This window comes from Phocoena phocoena, chromosome 6 (genome assembly GCF_963924675.1).
Source record: "Phocoena phocoena chromosome 6, mPhoPho1.1, whole genome shotgun sequence".
Lineage (NCBI taxonomy): Eukaryota > Metazoa > Chordata > Mammalia > Artiodactyla > Phocoenidae > Phocoena > Phocoena phocoena.
In genome coordinates, this window is record NC_089224.1 from 71,702,120 (window position 1) to 71,722,722 (window position 20,603).

The 20,603-nt window shown below is 41.0% G+C and overlaps 1 protein-coding gene across 1 annotated transcript in view; it reads left to right on the top strand.

The window, feature by feature from the left end:
* The window catches only part of PCSK5 (proprotein convertase subtilisin/kexin type 5), a 320,817-nt gene that overhangs the window by 260,890 nt on the left and 39,324 nt on the right, over window positions 1–20,603 (top strand). Inside the window, exons 11-12 of the mRNA XM_065879408.1 lie at window positions 10,649–10,766; window positions 12,660–12,848. Coding sequence (XP_065735480.1) covers window positions 10,649–10,766; window positions 12,660–12,848 — 307 coding nt within the window. The remainder of the gene's footprint in view (window positions 1–10,648; window positions 10,767–12,659; window positions 12,849–20,603) is intronic.

Here is a 20,603-nt window from a genome sequence, read left to right on the forward strand (position 1 = left end):
CTGTGCATGACTGGTTAGCTGTAATAAAACAATGGCCTCAGTATGAATATAAAATAAAGTATCCTTACCATATTAACAATATCTTCTCACTCAGGGAAAAGCCCTGATAGAAATGACTGAAGAAGGTCATTTCTCAGCAAGAATAGGGGAAAGGGTTATGGGCCAGACGTTAACTTTCCTTCCAAACTCCACATATCTCTTTCTCTGCACGTGATATTTTAATGAGTTTTGAAGAAGAGAGCAGTTTTTAATGCAGCTGATTTGCAAAAGTAAGAGAGGATAAAAATGTTCCAGTGTTCATTTGTGATATGTAGATAAATTCCCAAAATGTTCCCCCTGCACCTTTGCTACCTTGTTATTCCAAGGGTTTATGATTGATTTGAGTACCGTAGTTGAAAGAAGTACTGTGTGTCTTACAGACAGTGGTAATCACTGAGTGCATATATAATACAGCAAGATTTTGAACACTTGGGCTCAAGTCCCAGTGACTTTAGAGTTGTTGGGGTTTTTTTTAATACTCATGAGATAGTTTTTTCAGCTGTAAAATGTGAATAATACTATCTTGCTAGCATTGTTCTACAGATTTCATTAGCTAATATGTAAAAAAATGCATATGTAAAATATTTTTACCTCCCATACAAAATTTCTTCTAGGCATCTTATTTTGGGAAGCATGCTTGATAAATGCACTTCAATTGTAGATGCGGTAAGATTAGGAAATACATATCTCAGTGCATTTACTTTTTTCAGCATTGTAATTGAGCATGATTTTGTATCTCAATCAAACACTGATTCTATCCTAACAATGCATAGAATTTAACTCTTTAAGTTACGTGTATCCAAAGAAGGAAATACCTAGACCAACAACCTGTGCTTGAAAAATGAGGGATGTGCATTTATAGATTAATTGGGAGAACTTTATCTTCTTGAAATATTTTTTTAAGAGAAGCAAACATGTCTTTGGTAGCCCTCATGAAAAGATATTGGCATGATCTTCTGTATAAGCAACTTACTTCTTGTACTTCTGGCATGAGGGACAGGTATTTGTGAATCATGCCTACAGAAACTCAGGCCCTATGTTGGAGATACTAGGCTAATTAACCAGGCTTTATCAACTGGGCTTGTGGTTCTCAAAGTGGTGTCCCTGGACCAACAATATTGGCATCACCTGGGAACTTGTTAGAAATGCCAATTCTGGGCCTTACCTCAAAACTGCTAATCAGTGGGGCTACACAGTGTGTGCCCTAACAGGTCCTTTGGGTGATGCACACGCAGGTTTGGGAGCCGCCGACCCAGGGTATCCACTGTATACAATGAATTAACTTCTCTTCCAGTGAAATTTGGATGTTGCTAATTGAAATGCCATCCTTAGAAGAAATGAAAAACTTGTCTCTCAAATGATTTTTTTTTTCTGTAGTTTGGATAAGGAATCCCATGTGTGAAAGGTGCTCTTAAAAAATCTCATCTCTTGTCAGTCTCTTAGCCATTTGCTCCCAGCTTCGTGCATTTGCCTTTCTGTCAATTGGACCATACCTTGTGTTTTCGAACTTTGTAACCCCCCTTTTGGAGGGGGGGAAAAAACTTTTCCATTATCCTCCTGCCTTAGTTCTGTCCTTCCTTACACAACTAAACATTCCCAACAAGTAGTCTTATTTAGCTGCTTCCGTTTCCCTACTGTTTAATCCCTCTGTAATTTTCTTCAATCTAGTTTCCACTTCCACCTTTGAAGTGCAATTACTCTTTGAGATTTTCAACCATTTTCTGCTTGCCAAACCAGAAGCCTCCTTGTTTTTCTCTAGGATTTCATGCTTTTGATCTACCCAGTCCAGATCTGTCTTTCCTTGCCTTTTGTGATGCAAAGATATAGACCCATTATTATTATTATTTTTTTTTTTTTTTTGGTAGTACACGGGCCTTTCACTGTTGTGGCCTCTCCCTTAGTGGAGCACAGGCTCCGGACGTGCAGGCCCAGCGGCCACGGCTCACGGGCCCAGCCACTCCGCGGCATGTGTGATCCTCCCGGACGGGGGCACGAACCCGTGTCCCCTACATCGGCAGGCGGACTCCCAACCACTGCGCCACCAAGGAAGCCCGCCCCGTTCTTCACTGACACTCTCCTGAGTCCTTTCTCTCCCTTCCTTTCACCTGGGCCATTCCTTAAGGTCTGTTGTTTAGAGCGCTCTGGCTCTCTCCCCTTCTCCCCTCCTCTCTCCCCATCTCCTCCCTCCCTTCCTCCTTCCCTCCCTCTTACATTCTCTTAATTCCACCTTCACATCCCCACCTTCCTTTAAATGACAAGTACCACCTCCTGACTAAGGATTTTCAGTTCTACCATCTTCAGCATTGACTTCATCCATTACCCACCTAGAATCTCTGCCCAAGGCTCACCTGTGTCATTTAAAACTCAAAACTGACAAACGGAACTGTCAATTGTCTTTTACAAAACAACTTCTCCCCCAAAGTTACCTCTGTCATCAGGGCATATCCTTCTCTAGATCACCCCGTTTACTCTGACTCAGTATGTATCCTACGTACTGCGAGAGGTGAAATTTCATTGCTCCTTTTCTTATCTGATCTCTTATTTCATTTCACCCCTTCCATAACCTTCTCTATGGTCTTCCATGCCTGCACCATTGAAGGAACTAGGTCCCCGCCTCAGTCCGTCTGCCATTTCGTATCCCATACACCAATGCCAGATCAGTCTTTCTAAAATATTAACTAAATGATGTCATTTCCTTGAATGTTGGCTCCTCCATTACCTCCAGATTAAATCCATCCATGGGATTCCAGGCCCACACAGGTTTCTTGAGGAAGCCACCATTCCATGTATCTCATTCCTTTCCCCATGAATTATACCTCCATGAATCCAAATCTTAGTCTAGGATATAAGAACCATCTCAAGTATTTCTTCTTCTAAGAGAATATGCAGCCTTCATTAGTGGCCTATTTTTCTGAGATTTTACAGAAATTTCCTTATTATTGTCGCTTATTTGAGTTTTATGTAAATGAAAAGGAGTGTTCATGAGAAGCCTTATATAATGCTTGAAACTTAGAAAGATAAGTGTTAGCTTTCTTCCCAATCAGAAGATGACATTCCCAGCTGCAAGGAATAATTTCTTCTATGTGTCACTCTGTAGTTTGCCAACCATCATATCAGCAGTGGGTAATGGCTTCATATCAGGTGAGCCATGGATGTTTGGTGTAGTTAGATGAAATAACCATATCTTTGCAACCTCTGTTAACTACAGAGTATGAAAATACACTCACTTGAAATAAATATCAAGCAGATTTTCTATGCCATTCTTTTATGAGAATTTAAGGAAAAAAGCAAAAGTAAACGAAAATTAAATGAAGAGTTATCTAAAATAATATGAATAATTCACAAATAAGAATTTTTGACTGCTGGCTCATTAAGATCCCAGTCTGGTAATTGTTTATCCAAGTTATGTACCAAGAAGATCTAGGCTGGGGAGCTATATGGTCAGTCTAATCTTCAATTAGCTTTTACCCAAAGGCTGTTGTAGTACATTTTTTATTTTGTTCTCATCTCTGTCCAAACAATCTTAGTTTCCTAAAAGCAAGCACAGTATCTATGCTTGTATGCCCAGGAATACATGGCTAAGTTTCCCCAAGGTGGTAAAATAGTTCTCCTACCTCCATTGGAGAAATACTAGTCAATTACCTTAAGCAAATTACTTGCCTATTATGACCAACAGGTTGGAAGCAAACAAAAGAACGGCCAGAGAAAAGGAGAAAAGAATGTGACATGTTTATCTTTTCTTAAATGCCCTTAAGGGAAGGCAGGCATATCTCCTTAACTCTGTAAATTTTAAAAGATTAGACTAAATATGTACTTTATATATGCATATATAATAAATTGTGTACATATAAATCATGTATAATGAAGTATAATGAAGTACATGGAGGAGAAGACCTCAGCAGTGGTTTCCTAAACTCTTTTTACTTCGTTTCTGTAATGATGAGCCTGTCTGACTACCTGTAGCTGCTAACCAAACACATCCTGAGGGGCGCTTTCAAGTGCAGACCCCGCAGACAGCCAAGTATCAGTGTCTGGAAACTTTCCACATGCAAGTCCTCGGTAGTGCTGGTGATGGCTGGCATCTTTGGATCCGGCTGGAGTTGTTAGTAGAGCCTGTGAGTTTAGGAAAAGCAGAGGAAAACTGGAAACAAACCATGCAAAGTAAGGCAATAAGGCAGGTGCTGGCTGCAGGGTTTTCCTGCCCCCAGGGAGTCTGCATTTTGTAGGAAGAGGCAGAAGAAGGCACTGCAACTAGAGTTCTGATTCTCTAAGAAGCTTATGTGCCTTTCACACTGAAATTTAAAGGGTATGTAATGAAGAGATAGATGTCTGAGTAAGGAAAGAGAAGAAAAGGCTAATTCTGCAAGCATCCTGGCTTTGATCTATCGAGATGTTTAAGTGTAGAAGTGCTGACATAGGAGACGGAAGAGTATTACTTTCCGTTTCTTCATGTTTATAAATCTTACATTTTTTATGTTTTCGTATTTAGCTGTTTATTGCCACTTTAAAAGAAGCAGTACTGAAGCACTTACATTATGCATGTGCAATGGGGTGCGTTGCACACCCTCTGCTTATTCTGCACGTTTGGTCTGGCTTGATTAGTAGGTGCAGGAGGCACACGGTCCCTGGTGGGAGCAGTTATTTCAGAACAGGTGGTTCAGCACATTGAGGATCAAAGAACCCAAAGGTGCGAGGACTCTGACAGCTGCAGGAGCTCTCTGATCTCAGTCGGAGTTTCAACCCCACCCTGCAGATCAGGCAGCCCCCACTCAAGACAGGAATTTGCATTTTGCATAACGACCTCTCAGTCTGGTGGTTTACCCTTAGGTATCAATAGAATAGCAACAGCCTGACTGATGGCAGAAGACTCCCCACTGTCACGGTTGGCATCCAGTTCTCCCGCAGTCCACTCTCTTCCCCTTATTTCCTACCAAGTAGACTGCTAATGCCCATCCCCTGCTGACCACTCACCCCACACGCCAGGGCTGCTGGTTTCCTCACTGCGCCAAAGAACCACACACAGACCTGATGATTATTTAACTGGGAGGTTCCATCCTCGCACCTGGTTGTCCTCCCTGCATCTCCACCTCACTGAATCTGATGTAGACACCAAAGCCCAGTCCAAATATCACCTTCCCTTCTTGGGTCATCTTACCTGACTCCAAATTTCAGCTAACCTTTATTGAGTACTTTGTGTAGAGCAGGCTCTAGTAGTTGCTTTACATCCGTTGTCTTTTTTACTGATTTCTTACTCTTTTGAAGTCTTTTTACACTTACACAGTGACTACACAGTTATCGCTTTTAATTGTTTCTTAGTGAAATCATAGAGTTATTCTTGTCTCATCTCCTGCTGGCCTGAGAACACACAGCAGTTTCTGTTTCCTTTGGAGCCTCATTGTGTTGAATACATAGTAGGTGCTCCAAACCCCATGAGTGATATCATAATTAATGGTATAAATTCTTAGCTGATATTGGTGAAGTGTATTGAAATTGACCCTTTCTAAGAATTGAATAATTAAACCTAATTTATCAACCATGTTTTATATTTTTATGATCACATGCATCTCAACAAATACCAGTTCAGGATGCCCATACATCTCCTAGTTACTGGATTATTGACATTAAAAGATGTGAGAGCTCTGTGCCACCCCATAAGAGCATCACCTTCCTCCCTTGGTTCCACGTTGGGTAGCCACTCTCCTGGTTTGTCCCTGAATGAAGGCTTTCCCGGGGACACAGGATTGCAGTGCTAAAACCAGGACCCCTCTGGGTAAACCTAGGCATTTAGTTGTGTTAGTCATAAGGAACGATTTCCCCAATGTAAGAAATTGTCTGTACTTTTATATTAAATGCTCAGGAATGGATAGCTGTCACTTAGTTGTATTTTTTTCAGTCACAGGCAACATGTTTAATCTCTCATAGGCAACTTGGATGGTTTTTGTTGTTGTTTGCCCTGCTTTACACTGGATGCTACATAGCATTGTCTGTACATCTGACAGCTGGGAGCAGAAAGCCTTACTTCAGGAACCTCAGAAACTTAAAAAAAAAAATCACACAAGTTTTTCCAATCCATTACTTTAGTATATAGCGAGTGCTTTACTAATAGCCATTTTAGAGTTATGAAATACGTATTCAGTATGGTATTTTTCTAAAAACGATTTAAAATAGCTGTCATCAGCAAAGATGTCCGCTAAGAGAGATAGAAGTACACCAAGTTTCCCTGGTTATAGCTTCCTGTGCCCGAAACTTATAATTTTTCTTTTCCTACTGAGCTTTCTAACTTTTCTTTAGAACTGACTTTTTTAGGTCTCATAGCTAGCACTGTGGTCTAAATTAAGTGTATGTGCTTTTGAACTTTGCAATTGTTTACTTGTGTATTTAATGATTAGCTCCTCTTGGCACTTCTGGTCTCATCAGAAGATGGAAATCTACCTGCCGGAGAACGTTATCTGTTTTCCTGCCTTCTCTCGGCCATCTGCCTCGTCCAAGCAGGGAAGCTTTTGGATTACTTGGCATAAAAACTAGTTAAACTTCTGGCGCCAGGCAGTTCCACTTTTCGGAACTTATCTGCAGAAACAGTCATGCAGCCCTAATGGAACAAATACAATGCTAAGCAAGTTTTTCAGATTCCCTTTATTAAGCTTGTTCAGCATCATTCTACCAAGAGATAAATGGACTTTCTGAAATACATTGTGCTTCGAGATCTTGAGTTAATCTATATACATGCTTTGTTCCCTCCATGTCTTTCTAAATATTGAATTCAAAGACTTTTGTACTGGGCACAGTGCTTGCACAGAGAGGTCCCACTTGATCATCACGAAGTTACTTTCAGGCTCAGGATTTGCTCTGATCTTGGCATGAGAAACGTGCACAGATAAAGCTATTTTAGTTATGGAATGGCCATATCACAACCAGTTGTTGGCATGGTGTATTTGCTATACAGGTAATCATAAATTTTAAAAAGAGGAATATTGGCTCTATACTTGAATACATTTTGAGTATTAATGATGACTTTTTAGTAGTCAGTCACAAAAAGAACAGAGCTCCTAATTCCCCCTTACAATTCTCCTAAAAAACACTTTATGCCACTTGGTGAATTAAAGAAAATTTCTCTAATCAGTTACTTTCATTCACTTCACAAATACCTATGGAACCTCATCTCTAAGCCAGCTGTTCTGCAGCCACTGTAAGAAGTCATACCCCATGGGGCATGGTAACAGTGGTAACAGTGTGATGGGCAAGGCTTGACTCAAATGGTTGACTCAAACCAAACAGTGTTTCTGAATTTACAGCCAATTTTAGAATGTGAAACTTTATATTATATAAAAAATTATTACATGTCAGTTATATCTCAGAAAAATGACTAGTACTCCCATACCATTTAATGGCTTATTTCCCTGTTGACACCATGTTTTGAAGGAGTTTATCTGCCCAACACCTTCATTGTATAATTATCTTCTCATTAGTATTTGCCAAAAACCAAACAAATAACTGCCAGTCAGAATACACAGAGTTAATATATTGTCAGCACCGCCCCCACCCACCCAAAAAAAGAAGAAATAAATTTATTTCATTTTTTTCTTAGACTGTGTATCATGATTGTGGGCAGATACACAATTTCAAGTATCTTAAAATAATTTAAAATACTGAAAATCTCCGTTACTGATTCAATGGACTTCAATGATCTCTTCTGATTCCCTCATCTATTAATATTTTATTAATATACACTTTTTTTTCTGTTGACCTGCCAGTCTGTAGTTTTACTGCAGCTACTCAGCCTCTGTTCTGAGCACCTCCTTTGAGTGTTGCGTGAACAGACCTTGTCTCTGGAGGGTAGGAACTGAATCGGAAACCGAAACAAATTTACGGCCTTCGTAAAGACTCAAGGTGCTTTTCTACTTAACTCGAGTGGTTGTTTAACAGTCATGAAGTGTTTGTTGTATTTGATGACTCTGTGTGTTAATTTATGTCCTAAAGGTTGACAGTTATTGGGGGCGGGGGGTGGGGAGGTAGGGAACAGCAGCGTGCACAGCTGAGCTGGGGCCCAGGCACCCACTCTGTAGACTATTCAAAGCCCTTACCCTCCCCAGGCCCCCACTTACCCTCTTCGCTGCTCCCCTCATATCAATCAAATCTCTTATCTCATTTCCCTAGACTGAGACTAAATGATAAATTGTACGGGTTTAAAACCGCTTGACGCTAGTCTGGGGATATTTGTGTACCATGCAGAGTCAGCCTAGTATTGTGTCTTCGGCAATAATTTCAATTCCTCCAGGGAAAGAAAATACCTTAGAGTATTCATGATGAAATGATATAGACTATGGTTAAGTGATAAGTGACAACATAGGATTTATATGAACTTTAACAAAAGATCGCCACAATTTCGTTTCCTTAAGCCCAAATTTGACATTTCTCCTCTATGATGTGGGTTACTCTGTATCTTTTTTAATTAAGGCGGCAAGCTTACCTCACATAATGCTATATAAATAAAACTAAATAGAATTTTTAGTAGCATTTACCGATTTGTGATGAGTTCTATTTTATTCTTTTCTGGATGTATTTACAAGTTTTTACAATGAACATACATTACTTTTTAATCAAGAAAAAAATCACATAATAAAAGTTACAAAAGTACATGTATAAAAATCCTAAATATATCCTTGCCATAGCAAAGTACTTTTATTCTGTTTTATTCAGTATGTCCTGTCTGGCTGAGCATCTGATATAATAATGAGCCCTTCCATTTGTATAGTTCTTTACACAGATTTTCTCATGTAGGATATATAATAATAGTTTAGTAATGGTGATGGGATAGATAATAATATCCCCAAACAAGGAAATTGTGGGTTAGATATTTTATCTTGTTTGCCAAAAGTTATATGATCAGCCAATAGCAGAAATGGAGCAGTATTTCTGAATCCGAGCACAATTTTCCTTTTTATATGCTGTAATTTCCTCCCATGTGTGTAAAGTTCTGCTCACTTCCATGAAACAGATAAAGACATATAAGTCCTAGTTCCTACCGTCAAGCAGTTTCTAATAGATTTGGGGTAAAAAGACATGCTGACAGAGAGTTAATTAGCAATTCAATAGATGACACAGGTAAAAAGTGCAGTGCCTAATCCAGTGCCTGGCACATATAGAAGGCACTCAAGAAATGTTGGATAGGTGGATGGATGCATGGATAAATAGATGGATGCATGGACAGATGGATGAATGGATGGCTGGCTAGATGGGCAGAAGGGCAGACGGATTGACAAGTTAATTAAAGTTATAGGTCTAGAAAGGAGAAAATTCACTCATCACAGATGGTTGAAATTCAGTAAATGTCTATTGACTTTTATTGGTCAGAGACTATTTCAAGAAGGAGAAGATAGACTAGCTAGGCCTTCAGGAACTTAGAAGAGTAGAGTTTGACTCTGCAGAGAGGATGAGTGAGGGAACTGCAGGCCGAGGGCTCAGCATGGGCAAAGGCAGTGAGGCAGAAAGAGCAAGGTATGACTGGGACTGCAGAGGAGTGACTGACCTTGCTAACGCAAAAGGTTTGGTGAGGAGGTTGTTTTGAAAGTAGAACGGAACTGTATCATAGAATATCTTGAATTTCAAGCTGAAGTATTTAAATAATCCATAAGCATGGGCATCTCTAGACATTTTTGCATAAAGTAATTCATGTCATAAGGAAATGTTTTAGGCAAGAAATCTGGTCGAAGTAGGACTCTGTTAAATATAAAGATATGAGAGAGTTTAATGCAAGGTGGAGCTTTTAAGCATTCAACTGGAATTTTAAAGTATTTTTAGAAAGAGCTGCAAATGTAGATCTCACTGTATCATCATTAAAATACTCCTATATGTAATTGTAACTTCTGAGACAGTTATGTCAAATTTAGCTTTAGATCAATAGGTATTTCTCATTGAGAGCTAAAAGTTTATAACATTCGAGGTTAAGAAGCTGGCATAAAAGTCTAGAGGCCTCCAAATATTTCATGCATGAAGTTTAATAAATTTTTCATATGCCAGAGGAAAGATAATAATTTATGTCTTCCAGGATTTTCAACCAAAATACTAGATAGGTCAGAAAATTTGTATTTTTGAAGTTGTATACACTTCTCTTTAAACCTACTAATTATTTTGTCTTACAAAATTGGTGATGTTATCCCTTGAATACAAGTGGTTAACAGTGAGGCCTGGGAGTAAATATATGTGGGTTAGAATTTGGCTCAACCACTGAATTGCTGGTCAGTCTTAGCCTAGTTTCTCTCTTTCCTCAGTTTTCTCATCCATGAATGATAATAATAATAGCACTAACATCTTAAGACTGTTGGGAGGATTAAACGTAAAACTGTGGACTAGTGCCTGCCATGTAGTAACCATTCATAAATGGTAATCATGTTACTAGTTACAGAACATATTCAATGAATAATATGCATTCATCTTATTTTCTTACGATTGTTTACTTGTTTTATTTGTTTTTTTAATCATTGCTAGAAAGCAAGCTTGGCTCCCTTAGGGTTGTGTCTGGGTTTTCTACTGTGTGAAAGTATAACTCAACATATATGGCCTAGGTTGCTGCTAACTACGGTAAAGCTGACCAACTTCTTGCCTTCTGTAGTGAGCCACCTCTACGGATTTGGACTGATGGATGCGGAAGCCATGGTGATGGAGGCGGAAAAGTGGACCACTGTTCCCCAGCAGCACGTGTGTGTGGAGAGCACAGACCGACAAATCAAGTAATGTTTGCTGCAAGCAGACAGCATGACAGTGCCCTAAAAGAGATTAGGCCAGTGCAGATATCTTGAGACAGCCCTGTGTTGCACATGGAAACTAGAAACTTGTGTAGTATTTTTCTAATGTAATTATAAAATTCTAATAGAATGTCTAAGACCCTAAGCCATTAAATACACATTAATATAACCCAAGGATCCTTAAAAGAAAAACGTATCTTACGGGGTGGGGGGACCCTTACAGATGGGCATTCTTCAAGTTTCTACTCTGTCAATATTTCTAATCGATGGTAGAAGTATTCCCCATATTTTATGGTAGAAATATTCCCCATAAGTTGGTATACTCCCCAAACTAAACCTTATGTTCTGGAAACTTAACTGCATACCATGTAGTTCTCTGAAGATTGATGCAGGATGCACAGTAAAAGACATTGCAGTTTACTCAGATTCCAGGGCCTCGTCCCCTGTTTCAGCCTCACAAACTTGGAGGCTGTGCTGATTGGATTCATCAAGTGATAGTGAAGTCTCTCCTAGGCGCTGAATCCGAAGAATAGGATTTATTTTAGTGATTTTATTAGTAATTTGCTTTCAGCTTTCTTTTTAGAGAGTTAGCTCGGAAAAATACGTAAGAACTTTGGTTTGTAATAAAACTAGAGCCATTATCATTCTTGAGGAACTTGTTAGGAAGCAGAAATAGTGGACTAAGTTTTTTTTTTCCCATTCTATCCATTTGTGGCAAAGAATAAGAGAAAAAAAAAAAAGAAGTAAAAAGTTAACCGGTATTTATTGAGCTCTTACTACAGGTCAAGCCAAGTGTTAGAAACAATGTGTTTTCTTCTTAAAACTTTATAACAACTTGGGTGTTATTCCCTTTTGACAAAGGAGGAAATGGGATCAAATGGAATAATTGTTTATTCATTCACAAATTCATTTACCAATTCAGCAACAATTTTTCTTACTATCAAGCACTTACTGGCTATCAAGCACTGGGCTAGATAATTAGGGATAGAAACAGGAATAAGAAATGCTTCCTGCCCTTGTGGAGCTTACAGTCTAGCGGGGGGGAGTCAAACCAAAATAATATAATAAGTAGATCATTACAAATGACAATAAGTGAATGCTGGAAATAAAAAGGGTAGTAAATAAAAGGTGGGAAACATGTTTTTTCTATGGTTCAGTGACCATCTTAGAGAGTGAAATTTAAGCTTTGACTATGAAAGAAGAGTCAGCCATAGGAACAGCAGCAAAAAAGCACTAGAGGTAGAGTAGTGTATGCAAAGTGGCTGAGGTAAACTTGAATTATCCCAGAACTTGAACCAGTGCTAGTGTGGCTGGAACCCAGTGTTCAAGGGGCACAGTGGCACAGGAGGAAGCTAGTGAAGAAGACAGGAGCCTGTAGGCAAGTGGAAGAGCGTGCGCTTGGCTTATAGAGAAAGGAACTGGTAGACCAGGGATTTGAATCAAGGTCATAGTCATCCCCAAGCCTCCACTGTACCACAGTACCCTATACTGGTGGTTCACAAAGTGGATTCCGCAGATCAGCAACATCCCTGTCGCCCGGGAACTTGTTGGAAAGGCATATCCTTGTGACCCACCCCAGCCTTACTGAATCAGACACTCCAGCACCAGGGCCCAGCGATCTATCTGAACAAGATTGATATCCACTACCTGCATGAAGATAAAAGAACCTTCATTCCTCCTTTCCTCTCACTTGCACCTTTTCCCACCCTAACTAGGGTTACTCCCTTAAACGACCTACTCATTTGGGTAATGACACTGTGTCCCTTAGTCTCCAGCGACCACGGCTTGCATTGCATCACGCGGTCCTTCCAGGCCTGCGGGCTCACGCAGCCGAGCTCTGCCTCGTGCTCTCCTCAAACCCCCTTCTCTCCGTTGCAGGACAGTTCGGCCCAACAGTGCGGTGCGCTCCGTCTACAAAGCATCGGGCTGCTCCGACAATCCCAACCACCACGTCAGCTACCTGGAACACGTAGTCGTGCGCATCACCATCACCCACCCCAGGAGGGGAGACCTGGCCATCTACCTGACCTCGCCCTCAGGAACCAGGTCCCAGCTTTTGGCCAACAGGTACAGACATGGCCCCTGACCGCCCGTGTGCGGGGGTCACAATGACGCCCAGCGACTCTTTCAGCTCGAAAAAGTCCGCTGTGCTTTATTTTTTATTTTTTCAGAAGTCGAGGATTGTGCATGTACATATACTGTAGGATCACGATTTTCTATACAATTTTTAACGGTTACTTTCCGTTTACAGTTATTACAGAATATTGGCTGTAGTCCCTGTGTTGTACGGATAATCCGTGAGCCTATCATATACCCAGTAATTTGTACCTCCCACTCCCCAACCCATATATTACCTCTCCTGCCCCGTCCACTAGTTTCTTCTCTAAATCTGTGAGTCTGCTTCTTTTTTTGTTATATTCACTAGTTTATTGTAGTTTTAGATTCCACGTGTAAGTTATATCATACAGTATTTGTCTTTCTCTGACTTATTTCACTTAGTGTAATGCTCTCCAAGTTCAACCATGTTGCTGCAAATGGCAAAAATTTCATTCTTTTTTATGGCTGAGTAGTATTCCATTGTGTGTGTGTGTGTGTGTGTGTGTGTGTGTGTGTACGTGTGTGTGTGTGTGTGTGTGTGTACCACAGCTTCTTTATCCATTCATCTGCTGATGGACACTTAAGTTGCTTCCATATCTTGGCTATTGTGAATAGTGCTGCTCTGAACATTGGGGTGCATATATCTTTTCAAACAACAACCTGATTAAAAGATAGGCAGAAGAACTGAACGGACATTTTTCAGGCAGAAGAACTGAATAGACATTTTTCCAAAGAGGAAATGCAGATGGCCAACAGGTACATGAAAAGATGCTCAACACTGCTAATCATCAGAGGAAATGCAAATCAAAAGCACAATGAGATATCTCCTCACACCTGTCAAAATGGCCACCATCAAAAAGAACACAAGTAACAGATGTTGGCGAGGGTGTGGAGAAAAGGGAATCCTTGTATACTGTTGGTGGGAATGTCAGTTGGTGCAGCCACTGTGGAAAACAGTATGTAGGTTTCTCAAAAAAACTAAATACAGAATTACCGTATGACCCAGCAATTCCACTCCTGGGTATAAATCAAAAAAAAACCCCCCAGAGACATTAATTCAAAAATATACAGCTGTTCTTTAATTTCTTACTACCCTAAAAACTGGGTGGGGCCGGGGGGAGCGCCACTTACACATCATGATGGGATGGTCATAGCTCTCACTGCCCACGCATAAACAGAGAGTGCAAAGCCGCCTAGGATCTGTAGGCATGGAACAGTATAACATTTAAGAGTTGGGTAATATTAAAAGGATGCTGCAGAAAAATTGAGGGCCGCCTGTTGTTCTTTATCCTATAAAATAAGTGCGGAACACTAATTCCTTAGGCCTCTGAGATGCCCTCCCCTGCCCTTAAGTGTCTGCTGGCATTTGTTACCGATTAACTGAATGCTCTTGCCAGAGCACTTTCCAAAGTTAAAGGAAATTCTATTTGTTTTAAAACAGGTTTTGGCAGATTTTTTTCTACAAAGATTCAGTTAGTAAATGTTTTGAGCTTTGCAGGCCATGTGTTTATTGCCACTACTCAACTCTGCCATCAGAGTGCAAAAGCCACTGTAAACAATATAAATGAATGTGTATGGCTGTGTTCCAATAACAACTTTATTTACACAAACAGCCTAAGGGCTGGATTTGGTTTGAGGACTGACTGCAGTTTGCTAACCACTGTTTTAAAGGTTGGCCCTTTAGTCTTTATTGGCCAAGAGGGCACTTACTTTTTCTTAGTAGCCTCTTCCTTTCTCCATACTTCCTCCAAACATTTCTCCAGCAGGTAATTGTATTGCCAGGATCCTGCTGAAAGGCCAGAATGTTCTAACACAAGTTTTCTTTTGCTTCACTGGCATTTCAAGTGGTTGAGAGCATGGGTGGGGGATACTCGTCAACAAGTGGGACCAGATGGGGAAATGTCAGATTGCCTTATACACCCCATTCCCATTATGGTTCTAAAATACAAGCCACAGCCAGAAGCCTGTAAGTTTCTTTCATTTGATGTTTCTCTCCAAGAGGAACATTTAATAGGGGCAAAAACCTTATTGTCAAAGGCCTATGCAGTCCAAATGAAAGCCAACCTCTTATGTTGACACAGCCGCCTGTCCACATGCCAGGTGTCCACGGCAGTAGTGATCTCTGTTAGGACAATGACAACATGCCCGACGAGTTGAGAGGCCAAGGCCAGTGCAAGCCTGCAGAGCTGAAAGTCAGACTGAGGAATTACCAGTTGCTTTTCAAAATCTCCAACTTCATCTGCTGTAGGACAGTGAGAAAAACAGAGAGCAGTAGCACTTCTTGGTGACAGTGACTAGGAGTACAGATTCCAGAGTCTTTCACTGCATTTTATTTCTGTGTTCAGAAGTCGTCTTGTATTCGTCTTTAAAACCTAATGTCTTCTGTTAGGGCGTAGGGAAACCTGGGCTTCGTACTCTATGAAGCGCAGTTTGCCAGGTTAAGGGTATGCAGGTGCAAGGAACTAAAGGATGCTTTGGTATCTCAGTCGCTGGGCACGCCCTCCTCCCTCCACAGGCAGGGGTCTCAGCTGCCGCCAGGTCATTGCTGCTACCTGCCTGAGGCTTCTCTCCAGCGAGCAAGGCCTGCAGATGTCCAATTCTATGATTAATGGAGGTCACACCAGCTGTTGTTACCAAAACCAGGGAAGACCTTTTTCTTGATGTTTTTCTTTTCTTCTTTACTGCTGTGCATTTGCATTGAACTTGAAGTATCCAGGTGATCCCTGGTGAAGTCCGAAGGTTGGCTTCACACATGGGCAGCTCTTCTCCCTGGAGCCCCCTCCGTTGTAGAAAAACAGTCCCTCCACAGTTGCTGTTTGCTTGGAAAACTCAGTCCCTTCAGCCTTTCTGGGCTCTTCCTGCATATTTCAGTATTTCTTGTTGGCTTCCCTGGAAATGACTTCAGTGAGGAAACTTGTGAGCTGGGGAGCTGTGGGTTGCATCACAGGCATTTGGTGGATTACAGTGTCGCTGGCTTCAGTCTTGCATGCATTCTTCAACAGCAGACATCCGCTTTGCTCTTTGCAAAGTGCTGATCGCCAAAGTGCTACATGACTTGTGTCAGAGAAAAGAAACAGGCATTTCAGATGCTCGGTGACCGATCTTGGCGGTTTACTTTAGCCTCTCCCATCATTACCTCCTGGGAATAAGATCTGCACTCAGAGTGCATCTTCTTGGTCTGGAGCATTTCTTAAAGTGCTCTTCTTTTGTCTGTCTTCCATCTCAGTGCTGAAAATAAGTAGCCACCCCAGAAAAGGTAGACAAATTTGAGTGCACGGAGGGGACTGGAGGCACCAAGAGATGTAAATGGATGTTATGAATTCATTTGTCCATAGCTCCCCAAAAACACTGCTTTCAGCATCTGACCCTTTAATTGTAAAACAGCTACACCTGGTCCCAAAGCCACGTCTGCCCACCTTCCAGGGCCTGGCTCCCCTGTCCTTGTTGTACTTGACGCTAGTAGCATCCCTCCTACTGAGGCAGCTAAGGGAAGACCGTTTCCTTTGGCATTTTTTCCTTCTGGCATATTCCAAAGCTTTCATTTTATGAGAGGAAATCTCTACTCAGAACTTCCCAGTCTCTCACCTCATGGCAAGGAATCCTCATGTCCTCTCACCTTGGCCCTGTTTCAAAGCACATTCCTAGGATTGGGAACTAAAGGCAAAAAGCATCGACAAGGGGGTGGGCAGGCTGTGAAGGGAAGGTCTGCTTTGCTCCTGGTGGCCTTCCTGTTGGCCTGCGGGGCAGTAATACCTTTCCTCAAGGAAAAGGTGATGAGGTCAGGGTTTAGAAGGGATTTGTATGGCAGAGATTTATTTTTAATTTATTTTTTTATTGAAGTATAGTTGATTCACAACGTTGTGTTAATTTCTGCTGTACAGCAAAGTGATTCATTTATACATATACATATATTCTTTTTCATATTCTTTTCCATTATGTTTTATCACAGGATATTGAATGTAGTTCCCTGTGCTATTACAGTAAGAACTCATTGTTTATCAGTTCTATGTGTAATAGTTTGCATCTGCTAACCCCAAACTCTCAGTCCTAATCCATCCCTCCCCTACCCCCCTCCCCCCTTGGCAACCACAAGTCTGTTCTCTATGTCTGTGAGTCTGTTTCTGTTTCATAGGTAGGTTCATCTGTGTCATATTTTAGATTCCACATGTAAGTGATATCATATGGTATTTGTCTTTCTCTTTCTGACTTACTTCACTTAGTATGATACTCTCTAGTTGCATCCATGTTGCTGCAAATGGCACAATTTTGTTCTTTTTTATGGCTGAGTAATATTCCGTTGTATACATGTACCACATCTTCTCGATCCATTCATCTGTGGATGGACATTTAGGTTGTTTCCTTGACTTGGCTATTGTGAATAGTGCTGCTATGAACATAGGGGTGCATGTATCTTTTCAAATTATAGTATTGTCCAGATATATGCCCAGGAGTGTGATTGCTAGATCATATGGTAGCTCTGTTTTTAGTTTTTTGAGGAAGCTCCCTACTGTTTTCCCTAGTGGCTGCACCAATTTACATTCCCACCAACAGTGTAGCAGGGTTCCCTTTTCTCCACACCCTCTCCAGCATTTGCTACTTGTAGACTTTTTAATTATGGCTATTCTGAATGGTGTGAGGTGGTACCTCCTTGTAGTTTTGATTTGAATTTCTCTAATAATTTGCTATGTTGAGCATCTTTGCATGTGCCTATTGGCCATCTGTATGTCTTCTTTGGAGAAATGTGTATTTCTCCAAAGGTCTTCTGCCCATTTTTCGATTGGGTTATTTATTATTTGTTGTTGAGTTGTATGAGCTGTTTGTATATTTTGGAAATTAAGCCCTTGTCGGTCACATCATTTGCAAATATTTTCTCCCATTCCATATGTTGTCTTTTCATTTTGTTTATGGTTTCCTTTACTATGCAAAAGCTTGTAAGTTTGATTAGGTCCCATTTGTAGTTTTTTTGTTTTTATTTCTATTGCCTTGGGAGACTGACCTAAGAAAACACTGGTATTATGATTTATGTCAGAGAATGTTTTGCCTATGATCTCTTCTAGGAGTTTTATGGTGTCATGTCTTATGTTTAAGTCTTTAAGCCATTTTGAGTTTATTTTTATATATGGTGTGAGGGTGTGTTGTAACTTCATTGATTTACATGCAGCTGTCCGCCTTTCCCAACACCACTTACTGAAGAGATTCTTTTTCCCAGCATATATTCTTGCCTCTTTTGTCGAAGATTAATTGACCGTAGGTTTGTGGGTTTATTTCTGGGCTCTCTGTTCTGTTCCACTGATGTATATGTCTGTTTTTGTGCCTGTACCACACTGTGTTGATTACTGTAGTTTTGTAGTATTGTCTGAAGTCTGAGAGGGCTGTGCCTCCAGCTTTGTTCTTTTTCCTCAGGATTGCTTTGGCAATTCTGGGTCTTTTATGGTTCCATATAAATCTTAGGATTATTCTAGTTCTGTGAAAAATGTCATGGGTAATTTGACACTGTATTAAATCAGTGATGTATTTAATACAGGTATATTAAATCTGTAGATTGCTTTAGATAGCATGGCCATTTTAACAATATTAATTCTTCCAATCCAAAAGCATGGGGTATCTTCACATTTCTTTGAATCTTTAATTTCCTTTATTAATGTTCTTTAGTTCTCAGCATATACATCTTTCACCTCCTTGGTCAACTTTATTCCTAAGTATTTTATTTGTGTGTCAGAGATTATTAATGAGGGCAATAAATAGTTCCCCTGTTGGACACTTATCTTTCTTTGAAAGAAGTCAAGATTTCTGAGGAGGGCCACGTAAAGCAAAGAACACTGCAGTAAAAAGATAGGAATTCTGAAAGGTTTAAAACACACAGTTTTCCTAGTGGGGTCATTTGAGATGAAGAGGTAGAGCTGTGGTGGCAAAGAGTCGTCCCCATTTGATCTCTCCTGTTTCTCCTTGAGGCAGAACTCTTCACAGTGGCGTGTGCACTGGCTGCTGTGAGAAGGAAGGATGCTGAGGTTCAGCTCAGACTCAGAATCCGAGGCTCACTTGGCCTCATCTTCCCTTAATTATGCAAAAACTAGACATACAGACAAGGAGAATAAACTAGGAAGGAAGCTGAGAGGACAGCAACTCCCCTCCATTATTACCTTCATTTCAGTATTGACAAAATCTGTGTCCTGGTCTTGGGACCAGCAAATGCTATCCATAACAGTAAATTCCCAAAAGAAAGGGGTCATGGTCAGCTTTCCAGAAGTCCTCATTTTCCTAGACATTTCAGTAAGGAATGTCTTCAACATTGCTTACGCCCCTCACCATAACAATTCCTAGGGAACTGGTTTTCAGCGAGGTCGTTGAAGACGTTGTCAGTGTGGGCCGTCTGGAGCCCCTCAGTGCTTCCCTGTCCTGGCTGCCGGGCACTGGCTGGAACTCCTGTGGAGAACAGCTGTTCCAGGAAGCACGGTCTACCCGAGCATCTGCAGGTGCTGAGCCCTGGAAGGCACTCAGCAGCGTTCAGCTAGTCGAGCTCGAGCTGCATGCCCCATTAGCCCAGCAGGCAACCCCCCCACCCCCCCGCCCCCGTGGCAGGCCAGGTTGATGGTTTAGTGGGTGGGAGCCCCGAGTAAACAGAGGCATCCTGGAATGGACAGTTAGTGCCTTCTCTTCCCTTTGTTTTCTCCTGTCTTCCCACCCTTCCGCTCCTCCTTCTGGCCTGTCCACCCTGCCTGACAAAAAACCAAACTGAATAATCGACACAAATGCTTTCCCTCTAGGGGGACTGTGGGGATCTGGCATGGGTAGGGGCAATCAGGTGGGCTTGGGTCCCTTTAAAACAGATACAAGAGCAACTCTAGATGTAAGCCTTTATACGACCACATGTTCAAATTCTGCTTGCCTACATATTTTCCAACAAAAAGCTTATCCCGTCAGATTCTTCCTTCAACTGCATTTGTTAGAATTATGAAAACCTGGCTTTTTTTTTCTTCCCCTAAATACACCCCCTTTCCCCAATTCATTGAGTTTTAGATTTAGTTTAGCTGTATTGGCTCTCTGTTCCAAATTTTGGCCTCTGACTGAAAGCTGAAACTTTCCCTCCCTTTCTAAATTTGATTACAGATGAGTATCTCTGCTTCTAATTATGGTCTTAAGTAGAAAGAAGGTACACTTTCTCATCTGCACAACCTATAGGGTTCTATAATTAACTGTGTTTAACTGGTGTTTCTATTTGAATATTTTTGTCCCTGCCCAAATGTTCAATGACAGACTACTGACATTTTGTAAAGTGTCCTGCTGTATAAATGTATGTGTGACTTGCAGAATTACACTTTTGCTGTGGAAGTTTTACATTCCAGTAAGGCCTCACCATAAGAATAACCCTCTTCCTTTATTCAACTGAAGGTACAGCCTTTGGAGCTTAGAGCTGGGATTGTCTTGATTTCACCCATTTTTACGTTCGACTTTGGAAAAGTGATTCTTTCATCTAGAAAACAGACGTAGTAGTATCTGCCTCACAGGGTTGTTACAAGTAGTGAATAACATAACATACAGCAAGCTCCTAGCATAGTAAGCACTTATAAGTGCTAACCCTTCTTTATGCAGTGCTTTTCAAAGCACCTGGTGAATGCCATCACACACAGCTGGCCAGGTCTCTCCCAGAGAGGCTGATTCTAAAGGTCTAGGTGAGGCCCATGAATTTGCATTTCTAATAAGCTCCCAGGTGATGCTGAAGCTGCC